This window comes from Mastigoproctus giganteus, chromosome 11 (assembly GCF_048544385.1).
Source record: "Mastigoproctus giganteus isolate SK-2022 chromosome 11, ASM4854438v1, whole genome shotgun sequence".
Classification (NCBI taxonomy): domain Eukaryota; kingdom Metazoa; phylum Arthropoda; class Arachnida; order Uropygi; family Thelyphonidae; genus Mastigoproctus; species Mastigoproctus giganteus.
Window position 1 is genome coordinate 38217334 of NC_143585.1, and position 16234 is coordinate 38233567.

General features: G+C 36.0%; 1 protein-coding gene across 1 annotated transcript in view; it reads left to right on the forward strand.

Annotated features, from left to right (window-relative positions):
* Positions 1-16234, forward strand: part of htt (huntingtin) — a 688215-nt gene that overhangs the window by 641309 nt on the left and 30672 nt on the right. The window contains exon 55 of the mRNA XM_090385445.1: positions 6528-6690. Coding sequence (XP_090241571.1) covers positions 6528-6690 — 163 coding nt within the window. The remainder of the gene's footprint in view (positions 1-6527; positions 6691-16234) is intronic.

Below are 16234 nucleotides of genomic sequence, written 5' to 3' on the forward strand. Positions count from 1 at the left end.
AAGTATGATTGGCATCATGGTAAGATTCAGTATTCCTTACATTTCAAGGATAATGTTGTAGCACAAGTTTTTGCATGCTGGCTGCTAGATAGGCCATTGATAACACTCCAGGAAGCATCCAGGTCAGTTGGTATATTGACTGGAATTTGTGGGTTGGTCACACACACACACACACACACTAGCAAAGCTTTTGTGGATTTATTGAATGATTGTTTTCTACATCAGAATATTCGGGAGGCAACTAGAGGGGGGGTAATACTCTTGATCTGATTATCAGTAGTGATTCTTCATACAATAAGAATCTGCAGATAAAGGCAGTGATCACAGTGGGCTGAAGTGGGATTTACTCAAAGAGGTAACTACCATCATGGGTAAAGGGAAGGGTTTTTGCTTTCATAAAAGCGACTACGATGGTCTGAAACAGTATTTAAATTCTGTACAGTGGGATCAACTGATGATGTTACCAACAGAAAATTCAAAATGGAAAGCATTCAAAGAACTTATCTTGGAAGCTACTAGGCTTTACATATCAACTAAAAAATATTGTTCAAGGTTTAGGCCTAAATGGATGAGATGAACTAATAAGACATATGGCAGAGAAGAAAAATGCATGAGATACATATAAATTAACACAAAAGCCTATGGTAGATATCAGCTGATCTGTAACCAAGTTACAAAGCAGGTTGAGCAGGCGAAGGCAGATTACGAGAAATCTTTGGCAAAGGATGCAAAGAAAAACAGCAAAGAGTTCTTTACTTATGTAAACTCTAGAAGGAAGGGGATGAATCAGATTTGTCCACTTGATATCGATGGTTCAACTGTTGATGATCCTGCTCAGGTAGCTAACAAAGTAAATGAATATTTTGCATCGACATTCACACATGAGGAGTTATTCAGCGAGGGGAATACCAGAGTTGTATTCAACTCTGGCAGTAAGCTAGATAATCTTGTAATAACTGAGAGTAAAGTGGAGGAAAAATTGTTGAAGATAAACACAAGAAAGGCACCTGGGGTGGATGGATCTATCCAGTTATATTAAAGGAGGCAGCAAAGGAAGTAAGCAAACCCTTAGACATAATTATGAGAGCTTCCTTGGACTCAGGGGAGTTACCCATGGACTGGAGATGTGCAAATCTGACCCCAATTCACAAAGGAGGATCAAAGGCTGACACAAGTAATTATAGACCTGTGAGTTTAACTTCTGTTCCAGGAAAATTAATGGAGGCACTGATTAAAGAAGCACTGCAGGATCATCTAGACAAGACTTCAGTTATAGCTCAGACACAGCATGGTTTTAAGGGAAAGTCTTGCCTGACCAATTTGATTGGATGCTATGATGCAGTCACAAAAGAACTGGATGCAGGGAATACCTTTGATATTATATACTTGGATCTTAGAAAGGCTTTTGATACTGTTGCACATGGAAGACTGCTACACAAATTGGAACAGTGTGACATTGGAGGCAAATTGCTGCTATGGATAAAGGGGTGGTTGAGGGGGAGAAGATAGAGAGTGGTACTCAATGGACACTGCTCATCGTGGACTAATGTTATTAGTGGAGTCCCTCAGGGCTCAGTGTTGGGTCCATTATTGTTTTCTGTATTTATAAATGATATTGATGATGGTATATTAAGCTTAATGTCCAAGTTTGCAGACGATACAAAGGTTGGCAGGGTTGTTAAGGACACTACTGACGCTATGCTGCTGCAACAGGATCTGAAAAGGTTGAGCAGATGGGCTGAGAGGTGGCAAATGAAGTTTAACATTGACAAATGTAAAATACTACATATGGGAAACAGCAACCCCAGAGCAACATATCAACTCTGTGTTTCTACACCGACAGTGGTAGAGAACAAAAAGGACCTGGGGGTTATTGTGCAGGCAGATATGAAGTTTTCTGAGCAGTGCAGACAGGCTGCAGGGGTAGCTCATGCAGTCTTGTCAATGATATACAGGAATTTTTCTAGCAGGGATAAGGAGGTGATTATTCCCTTGTATAAGGCAATGGTCAGGCCACATCTTGAGTACTGTATACAGGTCTGGAGGCCTCATTTCAAGAAGGATGTATAGCTGCTGGAACGAGTACAGAGAAGGGCAACAAGATTAGTGAATGGAACAAAGGGTTGCTCTTACGAAGAAAGGCTTAAGTTTTGCAAATTACAGTGTCTGGAGACTAGGCACCGGCGAGGTGATCTGATAGAGGTGTATAAAGCCTTGAATGGTTTGAACATGCTCAATGCCAATGGGATTCTTCCTCTTGCTCAGAATAATCACCTGAGAGGGCATAAATTCAGATTGAGGAAAGACAGATGTAGGATAGATGTGCGGAAATTTGCCTTTAGCCAGCGTGTAGTTGGTTGGTGGAACAGACTTCCATCCCTTGTTGTGGAAGTTGATAGCCTAAATAAATTTAAGGCTCAGCTGGACAGGTATTTCGAATGAAAGGAGGGGTGAAATGGAAGTGTGTTTTTTTGTTTTTTTGGCTGATGCTGCATAATCTTGCCAGCTAGTGGCTGGAGGGAGGTGCTGTTGAGGCCAGTTATGTCAAGGTGTGGATATATCTTTGCTGTGTGTACACTACAGCATATGCAAAACCTTCATTAATTCATACATGTTTTCCCCCCCTCTACTTTTACTTCATCTGATCATTGCATTATGAATAGTTAAAAAAAAGTCTGTTTTCAAACTTGTGTCATTTGGCATTACAAAAATATGAAATGGAATGAGCTGCATGATTTCTATTTCTTTTTTCCTTGGTTGGATTACTTAGAATATAGGATTGTTTTTTAAATCCAATCCTAAAGTTTGCCCTGATCATGTGGGTGAAATTATTCTTGTTGAGATATTTTATTCTGCATTCCACCCTTTTGGAAGGATTCCCTTTTGAAATGTTTTTGGTGGATACTCATATTTTCAGGATGAGCAGGACCATATTTTCACCTGAATATGTGAGTTTCACCACCTCTGCTGTAGGTGGTATTTCAGAGCAAAAACACCCAGATGCAGATCCAGTTTGCCTTGTGAGAAATCCCATCCTGACAACAAATACCAGGTGTGTCTATTAAATAACAAGACTTGCAATAAAATAAATATAAGGAAATATTGAAACATTTCATGCCTTACAATTTATCTCCTTCAAAATAATTGTCTTGGGCTTGCACACACACACTGTTCCATATGTTTCTTCCAAGCATAGAAACATTTCTGGAAGTCATCTTCTGTAAGCCCATTTAATGCTTCAGTCATTTTTTTCTGAATGTCTTCAATGAACTGAAAATGGATTCTATTAAGTGCACGTTTCAATTTACGAAAGAGAAAAAAGTCACGAGGAGTTAGGTCTGTCAAGTAGGGTGCATGTTCACACACAGGGATTTGTTTTTTGGCCAGAAACTGGCAAACAGAAAGCACATTGTGTGCTGGAGCTTGTCTTTATGGAGCACCCAACCATTCTTCCACAATTCAGGTCTCTTTCTTTGAATTTTTTTACACAGCCTTGTCAGAACAATGTAATAAGTTTGATTGACACTCTGATTTCACGGGATGTATTCAGCCATAATGGGAGCGTTTTTTTTTTTTTTTTGCTGATGCTGCATAAGCTTGCTTTCTTTCATCGTATGCCTCTACTAATGCTAATAATAATTCCTTTAATATTAAAGAAAACAAAGAAGCATGGTTTTAATTTTGATTTTGGCATTCTTGATTTTTTTTTTTTGGTTTATCTTCCATTGCATTGACTGGCTTTTAGTTTTTGGGTTGTACTGGAACAGCCAACTTTCATTTCAAGTTATTACAGTACTCAAAGTCTAGATCAGCGTTTCTCAAACTGTGTTCTACAGAACACTAGTGTTCCTTGAGATGTGAGCAAGTGTTCTGCGAAAAATCGTAATTAATAAAATAAAATAAATTTTGCATATTTGTAGCAGACACCACTTTTGTATCATTATAATTTTTAACATTATTTTTTTCAGTTATTAATATACTGGCATAGACTAATAATCAAATAGACTGCAGAACACTTTATTTTGGCGTGCTTTTGCATAGAAAAGTATGTGTAGAGGTAATGATATCTACGAAAAGTAGCAATGTAGTGATCTAATATGCCATTCATATGCAATTTAGTCTGGAGTACACGGGTTGAAGGAGAGGGGGGAAGCGAACCGATATCATAGCTAAACTCACTTCCTTGTTTAAATTTTTTTTTGATAATTATCAGTATTTTGAAATACTATTATTAAAATAAATGACCATGGATTCGTGGTTGAAAAAAAGGAACTTTAAAACGAGAGCAAGTACTTCTAGTATTGCAATCATGGTCGATGAAAACGAACACAATATTGTCACACTTCAAAGTGAGGATGAACGATCACAGCCTTTTGTTCCCCAAAAAATCCAAAGTGAAACAACTGAAACCAACTAATAAAAGTATGATAACAGTTATTTGAATTTCGGCTTTACATGTGTTGGAAATAAAGATGCTCCTGTTGCACAGTGTGTCTGGCATACTGCAAAAACACTAGGTAATGAAACCTGTACGTAATAAAATATTACAAACAGTTCTTTGGCTCCCGCTAAACTTGTGTTTTGTAAGTGTTCCATCACTGTTGTGAGATGAAAAGTGTTCCGTGACTAAAAAAGTTTGGAAAACCCTGGTCTAGATCTTCATTTTTTTTAAAAACATCTTCATAAACTTGGAGTCATCTCATTCTTTGATCTTTGTTCAAAATTTTTTGGAACCAACTTGGCATGCACTTTTCTTATGTCTAAATTTTGTTAAAATTTGCCTGTTTCTTTTCCCATATTGAGTTCTGATGCAACCATTCTAATGCTTAAACAACAATCACTTCTAATCAGTGTCCTTACCTAATCCACTTTTTCATCAGTTTTAATGGATACCGGAAGGCCTGGTCATTCGTCATCTTCCACCTTCTCTCTTCCTTCTAAAATCTAAAAATCTTTTATGCTATTCAAACACGTGATCTCTTGACATAGTAACTTCCCCATAAACTTGACGTAACAACTCATAACTTTCAGTTGGTGTTTTCTTTAGTTTTGTTAAAAATTCGCTGCTTATTCGTTGTTTGATCCTTTTGTTTGTCATTTTTCTGGCAAACTGCAAAAACACTAGGTAATGAAACCTGTCTCACTGCATAGTGAATTAGCATATTGGAATGTGACTTGGCAGACAGTTAATGAAAGGTTCAAGTGCTGTGTCTTCGTTTCACAGGTGGCACTTGGTGTGAAGTGGCTGTGCGCACAGTCTTGTTATTTAATAGCTACACCTTTTACATCTAAACAGTATAATATATTACAGAATTGTGCTCAATTCTCTTCTGAGGTACCTGGGGAACAACTAACATTAACTGTGTACTCTGTCTCTCTCTCTGAAAGGTTGGTGAAAAAAAAGATCAAGAGTGGTAGCTATATAGTTAGTTTGGTATTCTTTTCCATTATCTGGTACTCTAGAAGTAAATGAAGAGATTGTGTGAGGTTATTAGTAAATATCAGAACTCTCAGCATCTCCAACAGCTGCATTTGCACAACTGTGTGGAACTGTTGTTTCCACACAGTTGTGAACTGACATTTCCACATCAGTTCCACAACTGTGTGGAACTGATGTGGAAATGTCAGCATAATTTGGCATGTTTTGTGGGCTCATTTGACAGTACTTTTTTAAAAAAGCACAAATTTAGTTTCTGTTCTTCTCCAGGATCCTACAAAACTGTCCATATAAATCTTACTGCTAAATGCTCAGCAAAACATTTGCAGTAACTTTTTTTGGCTGATGTGGTTTATTACTTTCCTTTCAGTAGGATTCAGAAGGATTCTGAAAGGAAAGTAACCTTCCCTTTCATTTCCGTTTTTAACCAGTAACCCATATTTCTTTCATGTAAAAAAGAAAATGAGCACTCTAAATTTGCTGTATGTTTCATATAATCAACTGATCCATCTGACCAAGTCAGTGGCTTATGTACAGGAGCACAATGGATCCTGAGACTTTCCAGGCCTTCCACGTATCAGGGCAGAACTTTCAAGCAGTTGGCATCTTAATGAACTTCTCATAATGAACAGTAATTTAACTCAATAAGTGAGAAATTACAAATACATAAACTAGATGGCACATGATTAATACTTTTCATTTCTTGAGCATTTTCAGTGAAATTCTGTTATTTGTGACTCCAGATCAAAAGACAGTGTCTTAACTTTTTCACTTGCCTTTTGACTAGATTTTGGTCATCTAGATTCCTCAGTTATTCATTTGTGGTGCATTAAAGACTTGGAAAAGTGTCTTAAAATAGACTCTGAAAACAAAGTATTACAGTACTAAAAAGAAAGTAAAGTTTTATGTATACTTGTGAAATTTAATTTTTTTTTTTTGCAACAAATGTTCTTGTTTCCTGTTCCTTTATATAGTCAGTGGGAAATTATTTATATAAGCATACTGGGGATATTAAAAATCTGATTTTGATTTATGTAACACAGTAATGTCGAATAGATAAGGATTCATGGATGGTTTCCTCCCCAAATAGAATCAAACGTGGATTTCCATTCGAAGCTCAAGTGATATGCCAGATACTGCCTTCATTCCTCATGGAATTTTTTCCAGCTCAGGATGTACTCAACAAAGTGATTGGAGAATTCCTTTCTAGCCAGCAACCTCACCCTCAGCTAATGGCTGGAGTTGTCTTTCAGGTAAGATATGTGAATGTAAATTATTAAAATAGCAAATACAAGATGAAATGTCCTTTTGTGTTTATATTTGATCTCGCTGTTTTAATCACCTACAACTCAGGATTAAAATAGGGTTTTTAAATTAAAATTGTGATTGAATGTTTGTGTGCCATTCAATTTCTAGATAGTTCTTACCTCAAGTTTATTAAGAATATACTCTCCCTCGTGCATATGAACATACACACACATGTATAGGCAAATGGCCGGCTTCTTTTTGTGTCTTCCATTAGATTTTTACTTGCAACAATATGCACAGTTTGAAGGTAAATTCAGTAAATTAATTAAAAGAGTAAATTTCCTAGGCTATCATCACCAGGACAGGTCACAACACATATATCAATAGTTAGATTAGGATAGATTAGAGCTTCAAAAATGTTGAACTGTTATACCAGAGGCATACCTAAATATATCTGCACCAAGAAAGGTACAATTCCCTGATGGTACAGTTCTTGTTGTAGTTTTCATGAACTTCCATTCTGTATTCTCCCACTCCTCAAGATACACTCAGAGCTGCTGTCCAGCTAGCCTGCCCTCTAAACAAGCCTCTGTTTATGCCATTAAAATGGTTTTGGATTTTTCTACATTAAAATTTATTTTAGTAAATACTTTTGTATAAACTTAAAAAATGTAAAAATTATGAACCCACTCCTTTTTCATCTGCAGAGATCTATTATAATATTATATAATAAAATACAAATGAACCTTTTTCAAATACTTTATGAAGTAGGAAAACTGTAAGGCCATCCTGTTTTTTAATTGTAGATTGAGAAATGTTGCAGAAAAAATAATAATTGTATCCTTCATCCAAAAGCTATTTCTGTGATTCTTCTCTGCTGCAGATGGCTTAGTAAAATCAAATGATTTAGTGAGCTTTTTGTTTTATCTGTAAGATCTCTTTTTTTTTTTTTTTTTTCTGTATTTTCCTTTCATATAAATTTGTTCAGCTATTATGGGAAATGGAAATCTTGGGGGAGGGGAGGGGACAATCAAAAAACTTTGGCCTCCTTCATTATGTAATGTGTTATAAATTGTTATTTAATAATAATAAGCTGATAGCAAATGATAACTTTAACTCCTGAATTATCAGATCGTTTTTATCTGATAATTAGGAGTCACTAGCTAAATGATGCCCCTGTCTGAGCCATGGTTTAACATAGGAAACTGCATCAAACTCTTTCAATGATTCCCTCCCCCCATTAAAATGATAGTTGTTAGGTGACTTATAGTCTCAATAAGTAGAGAGTTCAGTATCTCTATTATTGACTAAGTCACAAAAATCACATATTGAAATGCTATATTTAAGTAAATTAAATTTATTAATTTTTGTTCACTTTCAATCCACAGAGCTCTGCAAGCATTATTTGGCCAAGTTTCAGGATTAAATAAATTAAAAAACTTAAAAGTTCATTATATTTTTTCCCTTTTGTCATCAAACAACAAATGCATTTTCATATACTTTATTAGATAATCTAATAGTTTTTCTCTTGGAATTGATGCTTTATTGTTTTGTTTCAAATGGTATATCGTATTTATTTATTTTTATAATATCTTCCACTTCTCTTTCATTGTTTCCTTTATTTAGTTTTGCATGTTCAATCATTTTTATCGTTCATTGAATTAATCTGTCAGCTTTAATAACTGAAATATTTCTTTCTTGTAAAGCTAAAGAAAGTATTGACATCTCTGTTAGAATGTCATTTATTAAAACCAAATCTATAAAATATTTTTCATTTTCCAAATGTTTAACTATTCCCACTTCACAGTTTCTGTATAAAGTGAATATACACAAGTCTTGAGACAATTTCCAAACTGCCCATTGAGGTCCAAATATTCTTCCAGTTTTCATTACTTCAATTTCTATCTCTTCAGATATATTATTTAATTCTCTCTAATGTTTATTTGATGTACATAGGAAACAACGTTTATCGAGAAAAGATTTAAATTGATTTACATCATTTATTGCACCATCCGGAGATAATTGAATACAGTGACTTAGTGCCAAATTAAATCATCCAGAAAGTTTTCTAAAACTTTTAGTGAAACTCCAGACTTTCTCCCTAGCATTACACTGGCATTGTCTGTACAAAATACAGTAAGATTTTCGTGTAAATATTTCTCGTTGAAACCATTTACCTCGAGCACCAACAATAAGTCTGATAAATTATTTCAGCTGTCATTCCTTTCAGCTCCATGAGATCAACAAAAACCATTAAAACTATCTTCAAAGTCTTGAAATTTGACATTTTAAGTAAATAATTAAAACGCTTTTATGTGAAACAGTTGAAGCTTCATCTATAATGATTGAAATTTTACTTCCTTGTTTTATAAGTTTTCCAAAAAGTTGTTTTCTCATTTCAGTAGATGGTCCTGCTTGTTTTGCAACAAGCAGGACCATAAATCTGGATTGCAATGATATGTCCATATCGACATTATTCTTTTTTTGAAGTTCTATTAAATATTTCATATCTGAAAATGGTCAATTATTTTTAATTATACAATAGATAAGTGTTAAAAATTCTGATGGTGCGTTGTAAATGTTTTTCATGTTTTTCTTTGTAAATATTCTTTGACAAAATATTTTTTTCAGAAATTATTATTTCAAATGCTTTATTATGTGAAACTGATTCATGATGTTCTTTTAATTTTTTCTCATTGATGATCACAAATTTTCTTTATTTGAACCATGAACTTTAGAGATCATGATTGCCATTTGGATGAAATATGTAACTGTTTAGCACTTTCAACATTTAAAGATACAGCTTTTGAGCACCACTTGCATCCAACACTTACATCACTAGCAATGATAAGCCACTCATATTTTTTGTTGAAATAATCAAGTTGAGAAAGCAGTGAAGAATGTGGTTCACCATTCTGTACATGCTAGTCATTAGATAGAAAATTATCAGAATGGCCAAATCCTTTCAGACAACCCAACTTTTCTCAACCAAAAAAAAAGCACTGCATTTTGTATTGACAAGCCCTATGGTCATAAGTTACTTTTAAGTCTAAGGTTATTTGAGATTCCTTTACAGAATAATCTGTTACACCATTTTCCAGGAATGGCTAGCTGGAAACACTCCAGAAGTTTTCTAAAATAAAGCACAGCTTTACTACTAAATAAACACAGTAAGAGAATGCTGTGAGCAATTTCAACAAACAAAACACTTGTAGTCACAATATTTCATCTTCTCTAAAAAAGAATTTCAGACTGTCATAAGTTTCCTTTAAGTGAATGGAATAGGTGACCATTAATTGAGGTAATATTCCTTCACTGCTTGTTTTTCAATCCAGAGATACAAACTATTTGTTTGAGTTTTTTTCTGACTACAGTATCAAAAGACATTCCAGGCTGTGGTTCATTATTAATATAGTTTCTTTTCTTCTTTGTTTTCCCACAGATTCAGAAGATTCATGTTTATGATATTTAAAAGGAACGTTAAAAAAATTTTCCAAACTTTGTCTCTTTATTCTGGATGTTCTTTTTTAATATTTTGTTATAAATTCTTGAATTTATTAATATCAAACTACTGCACAAAAAATAATGCACACTAGTCTTACTTACTACTTACACAAGATTTAAAATACACTAACAATGAAACCAAAGTAAAAACTAAACTATTTAGAAGCAATAGCAACTATGCTATTGCTTCTAAATAGTTTAGTTTTCTAAATAGTTTAGAATGCACAATGCAACTGTGCTGCCAATTGTCAGTACACAGCAACTGTCATCGCACCAATCTCACCTTTCAAGATGCCCACCTTTGGATCCTTTCAAGAAGCTCTTTCGTTTTTTTTTTTTCTTTTTTTTCCAGATGAGATCACCATATTTGAACACAGTATTCCAAATGTGGTCTTACAATTGCCTTATACAGTGGGATTATGATCTCCCTATCTCTTCAAGATAACATTCGATAAATCATTGATAGGACAACATGAGCTTTCTTGGCTGCCTGTTTACAGTGTTAATAAAACTTGATATCTGCCAATATTGTAACTCCCAGATCCCTTTCCTCCTCCACTATTTTTAATTCAACACCACCAAGTGTATACTTTATTTGTGGACCTTGCATTTAGCAGTATTAAAACATATCTGCCATTTCTCTGATCATCTTTGAAGTCCATTCAAGTCATCCCAAAGGAACACTGCTTATCATTGTCATTAACAATTCTGCCGATCTTTACGCCATCAGCAAATTTTTACGTCACACCTTCTATCCCTTCGTTGATGTCATTTATGAAAATGAGAAACAAGAGTGGTCCAAGAAGGACCCCACTCCTGATGTTACACCAATCTGAAGAATATCCATTAAACACAACCCTCTGCCTTGTGCCCTGCAGCCACCCAATACTCCATCTTAGAATCTTACCAGTAATCCAAACCGTTCAAGCTTATACAGTAACCTCTTGTGAGTGGTCAAATCAAGTGTTTTGCCAAAATCCAAATAAGCTATGTCAAAATTGTTCCCTAAATCCAGCGCATGAGCTGGATTTAGAGAACAATTGTATGTACTCTTAATCATTGCCTCTAAGATTTTTCCTACTACTGAAGTCAGACTAACCTGTTTGTAGTTACCAAAATCACTCTTAGAACCGCTTTTAATTGTATTGGCAATACATTGGCACTTCTCCAATCCAAAGAAATTTCCCCTGAGTCCAAAAATGCCCTCATGATTAACCTCAGTGGTTCGATACACTCCCTCGCGCTCTCCCTCAAAACTACAGAGTATATGCCATCATCTCCAGGAGCCTTATTTGCCTTTATGCTCAAAAGTTTTTCTAATAAACAATCATCTGTAATTACAACATCACTAATTTCATATGGCTTAACCTCATTTACACAGCCTCTTCTCAGGATGAATGGTCTTTCCTCAATAAAGACCAATGCAACATCAGCTGGGTTATCCAAGATTTTCCCACACCCAGTGCACAAGGGTCCAATCTGATTAGCTCTCTTCTTTGTTGTTCACATACATGAAAAATTCCTTGGCCCCATTCTTCGCTCTCTTAGCCAATGCCTTCTCATACGCAGCCTTCGCCTCCCTGACCTTATTTGCAGTACTCTTACAAGTTCAAGGTGTGTTTGTTTTAATTGTGGTCTGTAGGGTTCCCCCTATATGCCGCTGTATCATCTGCAAAGGCCAAGGCCGGCAAGTGTAAGTATGTGTATTGTTATGTTGAGTGTTGAGTGCCGGCACCTTGTGACTTTGCAGTCAGGGGGCAAGGGACACATGATCCACTGCCCCCTGACTCCCAACCTTGGACACGAGGAGGCATGCCAGGGACTACTTTTAACAGAAACTCTTACTGGGGCTATCAGGCAAGCCTTGGAGTCCCAAAGTTTTTAGGGAAAGGAAGTGGAGATAAGAATGAGAGGTATGGGGATTGGAAGGGGAAGAAGCAATAGACATCCCCTGAAATAGAAAAGTTTACAATAGTTTATAGAAAGAGAGAGAAAAAAAATTATCAAAGGAAAAGAAAAGGGAATTTAGAAGGAGAAGTAGGGGTTTGTGGGGAAGGAAAAGAGGATAGACAGATTGGAGATGAAAGAAGGAGGCATATCCTGGAAATAACTAAGAATGAAAAGAATAAAATATAAATAGATAGAAATAAATTGACAGAGTAGTGGACAATTTGATCCAGATAAAATACCTATATACAATGTATACTATTACCTAAGTGAGTACGATCATCACTCCTGGAGAACTTAATCAGAAAATCCAAAACTATGAAGAGCAATACATTACATTAATTAACACCATTTTAAAAGTATTACTATTAGTCCACAGCAACCAGACACAGTTTTCCTGTCATTATACAGAACTCAACTACTTAGCCTCTTAATAAAACTCAATGATTATCTAATCCTATACTATCAGATTTCGGCATTAAACTCAGAAGGCAGACGTAGTGTACAAAAATAAACAGCACCTTGTCAGTGTTGTACAATTCAATACCATATTTACAACATGCATAACCAACTTTTCCTCTCTGTACACAAAACCACTATCATTATCCTGATAGTCTTTACAAGTTAGGCGCCTCCGTAGCCAGGTGGGAAGGAGCAACAGTGCGTAGCACACGCTTCTTGATTAGACCGGAGTTCGAGCCCGTCACCACCAAATACGGAAAGGTCAGGGAATGACCACCGCATATTCCCGGAGCAATATGGCCTTAGTTGCTAATGCTCCTAAAAACCAAACAACAAACAACAAACTTTACAAGTCACACCTTGACAGGAGCCACACCCAGCTCAAGAATCACTAACACAACCAACAGACCTGTCTGTTAAGTCCACTAAATCCAATTTATACTTACAACATATTTACATAAGAAAAGAACACTAAGGGCATACACTGGTGTTCAAAGAAAGTGCATCACCCCTTAAAATTGTAATTGTCATCAGAATAACGTAAGTATATGGCAATATTTCTTACAGATTGCATCAGTTGTTACTTTCAGCTATATAAGCATGCATGCTCTGAAAGAGTTGCAGTCATTCCTTCCTTGTGTCAGAGTGGCGAGTTATGTGCAGTTGACGCCATGAAGAAAGAGTGCTATTGTTGCTTTATGTAAGAAAGGATGTTCTTCCCATCATATTGCTTATAGAGTGTCTTATAATCAGTCTACAGTGAGTAGATTTCTTTCCAAACTCAAGAATACTGGTTCTGCTGATAGGAAAAAAGCAACTGGATGCAAACGAGTCTCTACTCCAAAACAGCATAGCGCCTCCGTAGCCAGGTGGGCAGGAGCAGCAGTGCGTAGTACACACTTCTTGATTAGACCGGGGTTCGAGCCCATACCCACCAAATACAGAGGATGTGGAAAGGTCAGAGAATGACCACCGCATATTCCCGGAGCAATATGACCTTAGTTCCTAATGTTCCTAAAAAAAAACAAATAACAAATAACTCCAAAACAGGACTGCGTTTTGAAGTGCTTGTGCCTTAAAAAACGTAAAGCTTCTTCGTCTGAGGTGAAAAGAGAATGGGAAGAACATACAGGAGTGGTAGCAAGTGCAGTAACAGTCAGAAGATGCCCCTTCAAAAATGGACTTGTAGCCCATCATCCTAAGAAGAAGCCCCTCCTCACACAAAAAATGAAAAAGGTCAAATTAATTTGGTGTAAGGAGCATGTCAAATGGACCTCTGAGCAGTGGAAGTCAGTTATTTTCTCGGATGAGAAGAAATTCAACCTGCATAGCTCTGATAGGAGACAAATGATATGGGGGTGCATTTCGTATCACCTTCAGTTTATAAAAGGTTCCATAAATGCCAATGGATACCTGGCTATATTGGAAGGCAAATTGCTGCTAACCATTAGAGACCATTTCAACCTGCCAAGTAACTGCATCTTTCAGGACGACTCTTCTGCTTGTCATCGGGCGAAAAGTGTAAGTAGGCACTTCTGTAATTACTTTAGCTTCATTTCTACATTAGAGGTTCAACAGTAATGTGTTTACATTTGTAACAGGTGAAAAAAATGGTTGGAAGATCAGTCCAATCTGCAGTTGCCAGAAAGAAACCAAAGACCCTTCGTGCAGTTCAGGAAGCCATAATTCGTGTTTGGAACCATGAACTATTAGTTGAATATCTTCAGAAATTGATCTTGTCAATGCCTCGATGGTGTGCTGCTGTCATCAGGGCCAGAGGCGGTTCAACTAAATATTAGTTTGCACCTGGTGAACTTTTCATTTTGTTTTCCATTTAAAATCATAAACTGAAGCAAATTGGGGGCTTCTGATAACATTTCAGCCATAATTGTCGTGTTTACCAAAACCGTTGTATAAAGGTTGCAAATGCTCATTTTCGAATATTTTGAGAGTGCTTGTCAAATATTACTTAGCTTTGCCTTAACTATTAGTAAATATGTTTTGTTTATATTTCTGTTTGTGATGCTAGTCATTAATGTAACATACCATCGCAAAAAAGGATTAGAAATGTGAAATTCCTAAGTGATGCACTTTTTTTGAACACCAGTGTATTTACAGAAAACGTATTTAATGGAAAGAGTATAATAGTTCTTGTCCTAGAACACAAAATCTGGATTACAGGGCATTACTCTTTATCTTAGATCAACTCCAATTAGTCTCTTCCTAAGCACAAACAGTTAACAGTTGTCTGCGAAATTAGAAAAGCTAGGAAATTGTCTTTATCATTGACAAAACATGGTAGGTCACCTTCATTGTACACTTCTGTAAGAAGCTGTAAATTATTTCTTAAGACTATATAGAGATAACAGGTCAAATATTAAATGCTCCGTGGTCTCAGGAGAACCACACTTATATATTGGAGAGGTAGCCAACCCCAGAGTGAACAATTTGGAGTTCGAGCTGCCATGCCCTGTTAGAAAAGATACATTCAGACCTGGGCAAAACCAAACCTACTGTTGCTTGGTAAATTCTGACACGTTAGAAATGTAACTAAAAGTAGCTCTACCAACTTCTGCAGTGGACTAAATTAATTTCCAACTATTAACAAACTCGCTTCTAATTCTAGAATTATCATCCTTTGTTGGTATATCTAAATTAATTGAATAGTTGCTCACCCTTGCAAGCAGGGCTTTCTGATAATAATATTGTAAGTAGTGGTACATAACTTCATATTGGATAGGAGGTTTTCCACTCAAATACTTGGAGTGCCATTGTTGACACTGTTCTGCAATTTCTAGTGATTGCGAGAAGAAAGAAACATGCTTGAGTCAAATACTTCAAGACCAAACAGTTATTAACACGATAACCCCATGCACCTACAGCATAGCAAATTATTGGTATAAAAATACACTCATTGTATAACTTTAAAGTTGCAGGTGTAATTCCCTGGCATTTTTAGTTATTTTAATGATTTTACCAGTTAAGACTTATTTTATTCAGCACAGTTTTCTGTGGGCTACAAAACTAAATCTATATTGATCTGTAAGGTAAGATTGATCTGTAAAGTACTCTTACAGATTAACTTGTACCTGTTGTAGACTTCAGTACTTTTCAGGACTCTAAAACTGTTCTATGCTATCTTTGACCTTGCTATATTTGACCAGCCAGCTCTGCAGTCATCCATTTTGACATCCTCCTCTTGCAGTATTTTCGTAAAGATATGTACGCATTCATGGCTTCTGTGATTTTTGCTTCAAAGGTATTCCATAATTCAAATGTATTTGCCGTTCCTCTACAGTCTGCCTAATTCGCAGATGCCATATAGCACTTTAAACTCTCAAAGTCCCCTCTTCTGAAGTTAAAACCCATGCCTTTACCTTTAACTACTGCAACATCTTTCTTCGTCTTCCAACTGACGATTGCATGATCACTTTCTGATAGTGTTTCCTGTACTTTAAGCCCTGTGATGTCATCTGATTCATTAGTAACAATGAGGTCAGGAATATTCTGACAAATAATAATAATCTAGTTTATTTAAAAACGTTTTCTACCCCTTGGTGAGTTTCCCTCCCGCTTATTCCAATCAATCTGGAGCAGATTTAAGTCATCCATAATAAGACATTCCCATTTGCTTGC